Source organism: Chanodichthys erythropterus, chromosome 10, assembly GCF_024489055.1.
Source record: "Chanodichthys erythropterus isolate Z2021 chromosome 10, ASM2448905v1, whole genome shotgun sequence".
NCBI classification, from domain to species: domain Eukaryota; kingdom Metazoa; phylum Chordata; class Actinopteri; order Cypriniformes; family Xenocyprididae; genus Chanodichthys; species Chanodichthys erythropterus.
In genome coordinates, this window is record NC_090230.1 from 21,252,663 (window position 1) to 21,264,816 (window position 12,154).

Here is a 12,154-nt window from a genome sequence, read left to right on the forward strand (position 1 = left end):
GACATTCTGAACATTCCAAGAAAATTCAAAAATAATGTTTCCATAACTTTTAGCAAAACAGAGCATTACAAATTAGTCTATCTTCTATGTGTATGTATGATTTTTTTCTTTGTATTTCTCTTCTGTAAAACACTTTGTAAAGGCTGTTTTATAATTAAAGCTTTACTTTCTTTCTACACTGGTTTTGATCATCCAGGTTAGCTTTAACACTGAAATGTCAGTCCAAAAAAACAACATTTTTGTGAATTTATTAAAATTAGATTTTTTTTTTTTTACTATAAAAACATAAAATTTGATTGATTTAAATTAAAAACCATGTAATGTTCATTCCAATGACCGCAAGGTGTGAAGGGGTTAATATGTCTGCACCATTACGTATGAACAAGTTCCCCTTAAAAAAAAAAAAAAACTTCAAATAGATAAGTGCTCTACTAAATGTATTTTTTGTTTTTGATCAAACTGGATTAAATGAGGACACAATCTTTAAAATTATTCAAAAGCAGCCCAAGATTAGATGTAAAGTTTATTGTAAGTATTTTTGGCCATTGCAGATGTTAAACATTCGTAAATGGAGGATGTTTGTCTTTCAACTTCTCAGTTTTTTCCTTATCCAATGATCTGAAATTAACAAAATGGCACAAGAAATATGAAATGAAAACAGAGTATTATAAGATACAGTATTGATATTTATTGTTTGTTGGTTCCTTATGTAAAGTTTATTATAATAACAATATGATTGCACTTACGCCACTAATCCAGCTGCTGTAGGCAGACACACGAGTGAAGACTGTTGGCTTCTGGTAGGCATTACAACCCGAGGATGACACAAAGCTGGTCACTCCATGGACGACGTACTGACCGCTCACCTGGCAGTTCAGAGGACCGCCAGAGTCACCCTAAAACAACACAACAGGAGCCAAAATGGGACATTTTACTTTCCACAGGAAACAGTTCATGATCTGTTTGACAGTCAGTCTTTCTCACCTGACATCCAGACAAGCTGCCGCCACCAGCGCACACCATGGTGTTCTTCACGGTGCTTCCCCACCAGTCACTACGAGAGCAGGTACTGTAGTCCACCACGGGCAGGTAGGCCTGTTTCAGCTTAGCGGAGAGTGACCCACCAGCTGCATGAGAGACAGGAATCATCAGTACATGATTTCAGGAAAACCAAAGCTATTTGAAGTTAAACTGACTCTGAGTGAGGCCCCAGCCGGTGATGTAGCAGACGTTGTTGTGGGGCAGAACCTGTCCTGAGGGGGGAAGGGTGGCCAGCTTCACGTATGAGTTCAGGGTGGCGTCAGAGGACAGACGCAGAAGAGCGATATCATATCTGGAAAACAAAGAACAGACATCACAGTCTACAACGCGCATTTCATTTCTCATGCTAGGGGGCGCTATAACTTTAGAAGATCTTTGATGGATGTTGTGTTGATGTAAGTCCAGGTAGTCATGTATGAAATTTATGTCAAAAACTCAATACAGTCAAGTATGCTGCTTAGATATTATGTATAATTGTGTGAAAAGATATAATGTAATGTGTAAATGTGTGATATTGTTGTATGTGAAGCATTAAAGTTAAATGCGTAATTGTTGATATATGATGTGTTTGATGTCATTACAGCAAAATTTTAAAATATTATACTTTAGTTATACTATAACTAAATTCCTCTAAGTGGATTTTTACTACAATCAAAAACTGATATGCAAGATTGCGCTTTCCGTATAACCCGACGTATAACCCGAAGGTTGCAGGTTCGAGTCTCAGAACAGGTGTTGTGCTGAATTCGGACCCCCTGCCAGATTATCAACCCCTAGTGTTGGTAGATTTAGGAGTAGGTGTGGGGGAGGGGTTAGGATTAGGGATGGGGTTAAGATTAGGCAATCAGGTAGCGACTTCAAAGAGAAGGGTAATAATTTGTCAGGGGGTCAAAATTCAACACAACACGGCAGTAAATGTAGGTGGGGGAGTGAATGAACAGGCTCTCTTCCACTCTCATTACCCACAAATGAGGTGACCTTGAGCAAGGCACCTAACCCCCAATCGCTTCAGCCACAGCAAAAGTTCAGCGCTCGCTGCTGTGTTTGTGTGCATCTGGATGGGTGAAATCCAGAGCATAAATTCCGAGTATGGAACACCATACTTGGCCACACGTCACTTTCACTATTTGAAATAAGAATGCGTGACTCCGTGGAATGATATGAAAGATAGGAAAACCGTACAGGTTTTGCCAGATTATTACCCCCTAGTATTGGTAGGTTTATGAGTAGGTGAGGGGGAGGGGTTAGGATTAGGGGTGGGGTTAAGATTAGGCAATCTGATAGCGACTTTAATGAGGGGGGTAATAGTTTGGCAGGTGGTCGAAATTCGACACAACAACTGTTAGTTACCTGAATCCGCAGAGTAATATAAAACATTGCTATGGGTGACGGGGTGACAGTTAGTACAAAAACTTTGACAGCTAAATGCTGCGATTGACCAATCACAATAAAGATTTTCAGAGAGCCATGAGGGTGTGTTGCTTTAAAGGTAAAATGGTCGAGACAGTCATATTATGTTAAAGGTATTTACTTTTTATATGTGTGTTGTATATGTGTAGTTGGCTTGGCAGTATAGTATTGTTGGTTGTGTTTCGTTAAAGTTCTAACTATTGATACAGTCGAGTTTGTTGTGTTAAAAAGTTATAGGCCTTACGAGTGTTTGTCCATATAGTCACGTATATATTGTGTATGATTATCACCACTGTCGTGACTCGTGTATGTTGTGCATGTTACATACACACCCAGAAGCCAAACTGTTGCTGTTCCAGTTGGGGTGGATGACCACTTGACTGACACTCATGTACTGCTCGCGACCTTCTTGGTTGTAGATGTCGTGGTCGCCCAGGACAACACGCCAAGTTCTCGAGCTGCAGAGGAAACACGTTCAGAAAAACATAGGTATAGAGTCAGCAACAAGTGAACACTTTTTTAAAAATCTATTACATCCTGCATTGACGCTGTCTTAAAGGATTAGTTCACTTTTAAATAAACTTTTGCTGATAATGTACTCACCCCCATGTCATCCAAGATGTCCATGTCCTTCTTTCTTCAGTCGAAAAGAAATGAAGGTTTTTGATGAAAACATTCCAGGATTTTTCTCCTTATAATGGGCTTGAATGGGCACCAGACAGTTCAAGGTCCAAATGACAGTTTCAGTGCAGCTTCAAAGGGCTTTAAACGATACCAGACGATTTTTAAAATTCATTAAAAAAAAAAAAAAAAAAAAAAAAATTTAAGTTTTATAAGCACAAATGCTCGCCTTGCTCTGTTCTCAGAAGCGCATTCGTGACGTCACGTAATACGCAATTACGTTGAAAAGGTCACGCATGACATAGGCAGAAGTACCAAGTCAGTGTTTACAACTTGAACGTGCAAATACTAAGTCAAACGCCGTTTACAAAAAAAGGCAAAACAACAATGTCGGACGAGGAGAAGATGAGTTTTTCACCCTGCCCTACCTTTTTGAACCGGAATACACAGAGGAAGAAATTAGGCAGAGGGAAGAGACTGCTGCGGTGACACATACGTCTCCAGCATCGGGCAGACGTGGTGGTGCACATGTGGCAAATGCCAACCATTGCCAACAGAGGAAGAATCTCAATGCTGCCACGACTGGACCATTTCAATCCCGCCATTAGAATCAGTCGGTGAGTCCCTGTTTCCATCTCGCTGCATTACCGGACAAAATGGATTTCCACCGTTATTAAGCAACAGCGTCGCACACCGGACGCGAAGCTCACCACGTCTTTAAAATTCGAACGCATTGTTTTCTATGACCGGCGGCGACATTCGGCGCCTGTCCGCGGTGCCCAGCTATGACTCAAAATCCTGCCGCGCCACAGAGCGCCATGTACATTGTTTTACATTAAATGTATATTATATTTCTCTCAAATCGTCGTTAATGTACATACTGACTTCACCCTGTGCTGCAAGATACATTAGTTTTACACTTTAACAGCTTGAATAAAGTCTAAAAATGTATAATAAACGTAGCCTTTTCTTTCATTTTGCTCTGTTGTGCCATTTTCCATGTACACTAACCTCAGTGCAAAATATTAAAGCATATGTAACGTTTCCCTGTTGATGTAAAACACTCCCATTGTGCAGCTCTTCTATCAGGAGTCGAGTCAAAATTGAGCTTGCGCATATATAATGTGCGCGTCCGGTGTGCGACCCCCTTTAGATGTGTTTTTGTTCTGATGGAGAAGGGTATGACAGTCTGATGGCACTGACAACACAGGATGGAAGAACCATTTGTTGTTTTACCTTTTTTTGTAAACAGCGTTTGACTTACAGTGTGTCTCAATCAGCTCCCTAGTTCAGTAGTCACGGCACTGATCAGGGAATCAGCCACATTCACTTTCATGATATACTGATTCATGACCTAGGGAACTAGGGAGCTGATTGAGACGCAGAGTTAGTATTTGCACATTCAAGTTGTAAACACCGACTCATACTTCCGCCTATGCCAAGCGTGACCTTTTTAATGTAATTGCGTATTACGTGACGTCACGAACGTGCATCCCAGAACAGAGCAAGGCGAGCATTTGTGCTTATAAAACATAAACTTTTTTTTATTTTTTTTTAAATGACCGATCGTTTCGCTAGATAAGACCCTTATTCATCGTCTGGTATTGTTTAAATCCCTTTGAAGCTGCATTGAAACTGTCATTTGGACCTTGAACCGTCTGGTGCCCATTCAAACCCATTATAAGGAGAAAAATCCTGGAATGTTTTCATCAAAAACCTTAATTTCTTTTCGACTGAAGAAAGAAGGACACGGACATCTTGCATGACATGGGGGTGAGTAAATTACCAGCAAAAGTTTATTTAAAAGTGAACTAATCCTTTAAAGGCACAAAATTTCCATTGACTTGTCAATTCTGATTAAAGGTGAAAAACTGACAAAATTAAAAGAGATTTGATTGTTAACAGCTATCTGAATCCACTACAACCAAAAAATGTTTTGCAAACACATTGAAAGTGAATTACATCTGCCACCAGAGGGCGAACTGGGACAGTCGTGTGTAACAGGTGCGCTTCAGATCAAGTATTGACCTTATTCACAGCAGCGCCATCTTTGCTTTTTAAGAGGAATAAGGTCAATAGGTCTCTGCAGGACAGTAATGGGAGTTACCAGATCAGTGGGCGAGGCAATAACAGAGGGGCACTTTCGACTTCGTTACGTGATTGGCCCACATCACAGTGACAGTAGAGTTTAGGGGTGGGGTCAAGTAAAGCAAATCATTTCATTGCATGATTTAGAAACACCCACCAGTTTAAAAATGCCTATTTCTGTTCTGCAGACACCTCAAACTCCTTCAGATTCATACTTGTGATTTGTCTCAATGTTTGTGTTGTTTCTTAACCATTTAGATACAAAAAAATCATTACCTGTCCACGCAGTGGGCGGCGGTCAAGACCCAATTCCTTCTGATCAGAGACCCACCACAGGTGTGATAGTAGCTGCCGCCAGACAGATACTGGAGAGAGATCTGAGACAGAGACAATGATTTAGTTAGAACTTGAAAAAAAATTTAAGAAACATTTCAATATGAATGGTATTTTCAAACTTAATGCGCTGATTGGACTGTATTGAAGTTGGAAAATTCAGTTAAAACCAGCTTTGTGTTTTACTTGATATAAGCTATTTTTTATGCCCATTATTGTAGACCATCATCTTGGTTGATCTTGTTAGTGGGACTCCAACAAACCACCTACTATATTTATAAGTAGCTTGACCATCTTAACCCTGAGAGCACATGTACATCACGGAGACGTCTACTTGATGTCTGCATTTACATCTGCAAGATGTGTTTTTAGAGTGTTTGCTCATCTGTAAAATGTCTCTAAGACGTTTCCTGTCAGATATAGACATATAAATAGACATTTAAAAAACGTCTTTAAGATGTTTATGTTTTAGAATGTAAAACTGCTTTTTATAAGATGTTAATCAGAAGTTTGTACACAACAGATGTTTTCCAGATTTAGCGACGTATGTGTGATATCTGGAAAGCTGGTACAACCATGCCCATTTAATTGTGTAAAACCACCAAAAAAGCTTAGTTATTGAGATTGAAAAGGATTTCAATTGAGTTATTGTTTAAATGTCATACCTGCCAGGGCCAGGAGTTGGGACTTGCCACCTCTCCACCCACAACCCTCTCCTTAATGGCCTGATCCTCCATATATCTGGGCTCAGCCAGCGCTGGACACAAAAATGCATTTAGACATACTAGGATTGTAGTAATTTTGAGTCCATACATACTTAGTTTTTTATGCAGTTGTTAACAAAATCTAAGCCAAATGCAAATGTGTTTTCCTCAACAGAAAGAGAGAGGCATCTTACCCAGGGCAGCCAGCACACTCAACAACAAGATCCTCAGCATGTTTGCAGTCTGTCGTCTTTCTGAATTCTTCCATCATCCATATATACGCCCACAGAAGTTCACAGCGCTGTACGGAACACGTGTTTGACTCATGATACCCACAGGTGTGTGAATCCCACAGATATCACCCCTGCCAAGGCCAATGTTCCATTTGCAGAATAAATTTCTTTATTTAGTTTGACACGGATGCTTGACCTGCATTAGCTTCGAGTTAGTTCAGTTCAGCATCTCACCTGATATAAAGATCATATATGGTTTCATTTGCATTTCATTAATTATGTAAGGCGTGGGGTTTAACTGTTCATGGGTTGATTTCAATAAAGACGATGGACTTGAAATATTAACGGCTAATAACCTTTATTGAGCAGAGTGTTAGAACTGGGAAAAAGCAAAACCTCACTTCGTGCCCGAACACTCTCCACTCTAGCTCCTCCCCTTCACATTACATCAAAAAAAATAAAGCAAAAATATTCTTTCTTTTTTTTTTCTTTTTTTTTTTACTTCACAACATAGTCTTTGAACCTTGCAGGCAATCTGACAGACCTGTGATCTAATGGTCTAGAGCAGGGATGGAGAACTCCGGTCCTGGACGGCCAGTGTCCTGCAGAGTTTATCTCCATCCCTGATAACAACTCACTTGCCTATAACTTTCTACTAATCCTAAAGACCTTGATTAGCTGGTTCAGGTGTGTTTGATTAGGGATGGAGCTAAACTCTGCTGGACACTGGCCCTCCAGGACCGGAGTTGTCCATCCCTGGTCTAGAGTCTAGAACAGCATGTGGAGCCATAAAGGTAAGACGGTCCACTTTTGAGCTTGCAGTGTCACCAGACTGTGGGACATTAAACTGTCCAGTGTTTTGAGTTAAGTTCAGTGGGGGCTGTCCCAAAAGCAAAGACCTAGTCGAACTCTGATTAGGGACTCCTCCAGTAAAAACGACAGAAGGCAAGTTCTCTTGGGCAGCAAGTGTATTAGAATTAGAAGTACTAGAGGGTACTTCCTTTTCAACAGGCTGTGCAATGGGAGACGATGCATCTGATACTGTTCGCCCCAGCTGACATGTGGGAGCCAGGTAGGGTTTAAGACGGTTATGATGTACCATTTGTGGTGTCTTTTCAGGAAAACCTTTTGGCTGAATAGCATACAGTACAGAGTAACCACTGGCTGGCTGAACAGTTCATGTTACAATGTAGGGTCCTTTCCAGCGTGGGGCCAGTTTACATCGGGAATGAGCAGGATCATTCAGCCAAACCAAGTCTCCCACATTGTACGTGGTGTATTTGGCCTTTTTAACATATTGTGCTTTTTGTTGTACATGAGCATGTTCCTGATTCTCCTTACAGAACTGGAATGCAAAATGTAATTTCCTGTAGACAGATGTAGCATACTCTGCTGGGGTGCTCGCAGAGGCACTGGAAGATTCAGCAGGACTAGGAAAGAGTAAATGAACAGGCAGTCTGGCTTCATGTCCATGAACAAGGAAGAAAGGGGTGTATCCAGTACTGCTGTGCACACTGGTATTGTAAGAGAACTGGATTGACCTCAACATGGTATCCCATGGTTCTGTTTGCTGATACAGACTTTTACTCAGGGTGCTTTTATCCTTGGTCTTTCAGGGTGCGAAATTAAATCTTTCGATTAAACCATCTCCCTCGGGATGATAGGGAGAAGTCCTAGTTTTGGTGACACCCAACTTGGAACACAACTCCTTGATTAAATCTGCCTCAAACTGACGGCCTTGATCTGTATGAAGGCATTCAGGAAAGCTCTGTAATGTCAGCTGCCACCTTTTCGAAAGGACGATTGACATGAATAGTCTGTAAAGGAGCTACTCGATGTGGAACTGGCATAGATCTAGACTGGCAGGAAACACACTGTTGGCAGTAGTTCTCTATGTCTCTCGTCATGTATGGCCAATAGAAATGCTCCCTGGCCCTTGCAAGTGTCTTTTTATGACCAAGGTGCCCTACAGTTGAATGTCCATGTAAAAACTGTAACACCTGGGGGACAGCTTTGCTGGGAATGACTACATGAAGAGTGGGTGATTCTTTTGGTTTGTTACAGGCAAAACGGTAGTTTTTCTCATCCTGCAAATGCAGTCTATCAAACTGTCGCCAATATACTTTGAGCTCTGCCAAACCTTTCTTTAGAACCCACGATGGAGGTCTCCTCCCATCCTTTAACCACTCAATCACTGTCCTCAGTGTGACATCATCTTTTTGACACTGTGCAATATCGACTGACAAAGACTGGGAAAGGTCTATGACAGCATGAGCAGTAAGAGGGGCTGTGATTAAAGAACGCTCTGGCTTGCCTGTCATTGAGAGATCAGAAGTAGGCTGAGGAATGGCATTGCTTTGACTTGGGCGTCTAGACAGTGAGTCTGCATTTGTGTGCTTTGCACCAGTCCTGTGTTTTATGACCAAATTGTACACATCAAGCTCCAATGCCCAACGGGCCCTGCGTCCTGTTGGATCTCGATCGATAGGCATTTTCTTTAAACCTAACAAGGGGCGATGATCTGTAACAATCACAAAGGGGCACCCTTGCAAGTAGTGTGAGTAATGTCTAACGGACCAAACAATAGCCCACCATTCTCTGTCAAAGGTGGACCAGTTGCGCAATAGTGTGAACAGAGGCCTATGAAAGCTCTAACCTCTGTAGGTGTAGTTGGACGAGGCCAGTTCAACACTTTCTCAGTCACCCTGGGGTCTGGCTGAATGCCATCCTTTGAAACCACATGTCCTAGAAAGAGTACAGATCGCTTGAAAAACTGACATTTTTGAGGATGTAGTTTGAGACCAGCTTGCCGCAATCTACCAAACACTTCAGAGAGATTGTGGATGTGGTCTTGAAAGGTCTTACTGAAGACTATTATGTCATCAAGATATACCAAAGTCTTAGACCAATGGAGGCCACGAAGAACAAGCTCCATCAATCGCTGAAATGTCGGGGTGGGTGGGGGGGGGGGGGGGGGTCATTAGTAAGGCCCATTGGCATGACCTTAAAATGATACAGGGAATCACCCGTAGTAAAGGCAGTTTTTTCCTTACTAGCATCATCCATTTGAATCTGCCAATAGCCACTTGACAAATCTAGCAAACTAAAGAGGGTGGCTCCAGATAGGGCATCCAAACTGTCATCCACAAGTGGGAGTGGGTGTGCATCTTTGATTGTAATCTATACAAAATCTGTAAGATCCATCCTTCTTATGAACAAGTATCACTGATGAGGCCCATGGACTATGGCTAGGTTCAATTAAGTCAGCATCAAGAATTTTCTGTACTTGTTTGTGGATTTCCTCTCGTAGGACAGGAGATGTATGATATACCCTCTGACGTGCAGGGGACGTAGAGGATGTGTGTATGCTATGCTTAATCAAATCATTTCGACCTAGATCAGTAGAGGAAGTACTGAAGATATCACAGTTCTCTTATAGGAGGGAGTGAACTACTTTCACCTCATTGGGAGTAAGAGTGTCTGTACCCATGTGAACATCAGGTATTTTGCACGAAGGGCTTGGCAGGCTAACCTGAGCTACAAGAGTGTCCAGAGGCCTATAGAAATCAGAAGGCATGTTACCAACAGAGTAGAACTGACCTAAATGGGCCTGTTTGGGCAGCTCAATGTCTTGGTGTGTAGGATTAAGTAGATGAACAACAGTGAGCCCATTTTCAACATTAGAGAAGCTACGAGCAACAGCTACATCTTTGTCAAATGACACATTTGGTTCTAGGATACCTTGAAAACCATGGAGCTGACTACCTGTTTCAGATACACATGCTACTGAGGCAGGAACAACAATCTCTGTCAAGAGTGGGACTGAGACCTGTGAGAGCAAGAACACATTACAGCAAAAAGGCAATGCTTGGGAGGAACTGAGAAGATCATTTTTTTCATTCTCGAACATGAAAGCACCAGAGGCTGTGTCAATTGAGGCACCATGTGTTTTGAAAAAGTCCCACCCAAGAAGGGCTTCCTGTCTAGAGTCTCTTACAACATACATGTCCATACTGAAAATGTGTGACCCAAGGCGTAATGTGACAGTTAATGAACCTAAAATGTTTAATTGATGTCCTGTCAGTGTGTGTGCCACCTGGAAACTTTTCAGTGCAGGGATGAGTTGACGCAAGGCTAATGAGTGACAAACCAGCACCCGTGTCAAGGAAAACACTGACTTCTTGGTCCTCGATGAGTCCTTTTATGTATGGGGTCCAAACTGTGGAGTCCTCAGGTGTGACTGTGTGACCCCCATCTCCAGCTACCATTCGTTTCCCGAACGGAGATGTTCAGTGAAATGTACATGCCGTGAATGGGGTCGTTGTGGACTTGGAGAGTGATGTCTGTAATACTGCTCACCCCTCCATCGATCTCTGTTTCCCCCTGGGCTGCTGTCATCCTTCGATTGATGCCTATAGCTGGGTTGAGGTGTCACTGAGTCATCATATGCAGCATATCTTCGCTGAGGGCTAAAGCAGGTATCTCTACTCTCATAGAATATGGGTCTGTCAAAGCCTTGCTGCTGATGATAACTTGACCTGGGGCTCCCTTGTGGTCTGCGGTGGCTGATACTGGAATGTACAGGAGATCGTCCTCTGAAGTATGGCTCATCAGATGCAGTGAAATGCTGATAGCGAGACGATGGCATATAGTGATCGTCTTTAGCTCTCTCAAGTGAAGGTGATCTCCGATGATGGGCAAAGTGGTGTTCAGGTGATGAGACAGCACTGTTGTGATGAGGCTTAGGCTATGTCAGCATAGAAACTATGGACTGAAGTTTGTCTACTTTCAGATGGAGGTCATTGAGCTGTGCTGCAAGCATATTGGCAGACTCAGTTGTGAGGCTGTGTACCACGGCAGGCTGAGGGGCAGAGGATGTCTGCAGAGGAAAAGGCTCAGTGGCTGTGGAACGTGCCCTCTCACACCTACCAGCTACTTTAATTGCATCATCAATTGTAGCAACACCAAACTCTTACAGCTTAGTTTGCAATGCAGGTTCCAGTCCAGCTATAAAACGTCGCAAAATTTCACCTTTAATGGCAGATTGTCCATAATCCGGAAAAGCTTGGTGAACAAGGTGGGTCAGTTCAGCAGCATACACTTCTAATGGCTCATTACTCAGATGCGGTCTGGCATTCAAGTACGTTTGAAAAGTTCTTAGTAACTGTTTTTGGTCAAAAACTGCAGCCATTTTGCTACATGTACGGTCATAATCAGATTTTATGTCATCTGACAAACTATCCCAATAACTGAATGCAGCACCTGCCAATCTTGAAGGAAGTACTTTGGCCAGCTGAGGTTTGTCCATACCTGAGGTCTCGCAGCATACTTGAAAACGACGAGCCCATTGAGAAAAGCTTTCATTGCCACCCCCAGTGAAGTCTGGAGGTAAAACAGCTTTGAAGTGCGCTTGTGGAGTTATTACATTGTCTTCTGCCATGTTTAAAAAAAAAGTGCTGCCAATGCAGTGCTGTACCAGTTCAGTGCAGTCTTTTATTGATAAAGATTATTTCCCAGTTAGGCTTATACTGTGACCTTTGTAGTATGCATATAATGTAGATGAACACATAAAAGAAGTCTATTTTATTAGTCTCAGTGCTTTCTCCTTTTGTTTTTGGGCTATGTGCAGTTACCGAAGTTCGCCACAGGAGGGAGCAACGCGCACACGTTTCAGAAAATGTGAGCGCCGTCAAATCCTGGCAAAGAGCCAACTTCGAATCGTCG

The 12,154-nt window shown here is 42.2% G+C and overlaps 1 protein-coding gene across 1 annotated transcript; it reads right to left on the minus strand.

Annotated features, from left to right (window-relative positions):
- Nucleotides 1–510: 510 nt before the first annotated feature.
- LOC137027918 (elastase-1-like) lies at nucleotides 511–6,446 on the minus strand. Its single transcript, XM_067396538.1, has 8 exons — nucleotides 6,392–6,446; nucleotides 6,159–6,250; nucleotides 5,437–5,537; nucleotides 2,784–2,909; nucleotides 1,197–1,333; nucleotides 985–1,127; nucleotides 747–896; nucleotides 511–618 (listed from the first exon to the last, which is right to left on the minus strand). The coding sequence occupies exons 1-8, from the start codon at nucleotides 6,429–6,431 to the stop codon at nucleotides 607–609; spliced, it is 801 nt and encodes a 266-aa protein (XP_067252639.1). The 5' UTR covers nucleotides 6,432–6,446; the 3' UTR covers nucleotides 511–606.
- Nucleotides 6,447–12,154: the final 5,708 nt, after the last annotated feature.

Bases quoted from the DNA above. Each gene is read 5' to 3' on its own strand.
- LOC137027918 (XM_067396538.1), bottom strand. From the start codon at position 6,431: ATGCTGAGGATCTTGTTGTTGAGTGTGCTGGCTGCCCTGG. The intron at 1,334-2,783 runs GTGTGTATGTAA...TTTGTTTTCCAG, and splicing joins AGCAACAGTTTGGCTTCTGG to ATATGATATCGCTCTTCTGC. The intron at 897-984 runs GTGAGAAAGACT...GTGTTGTTTTAG, and splicing joins GCAGCTTGTCTGGATGTCAG to GGTGACTCTGGCGGTCCTCT.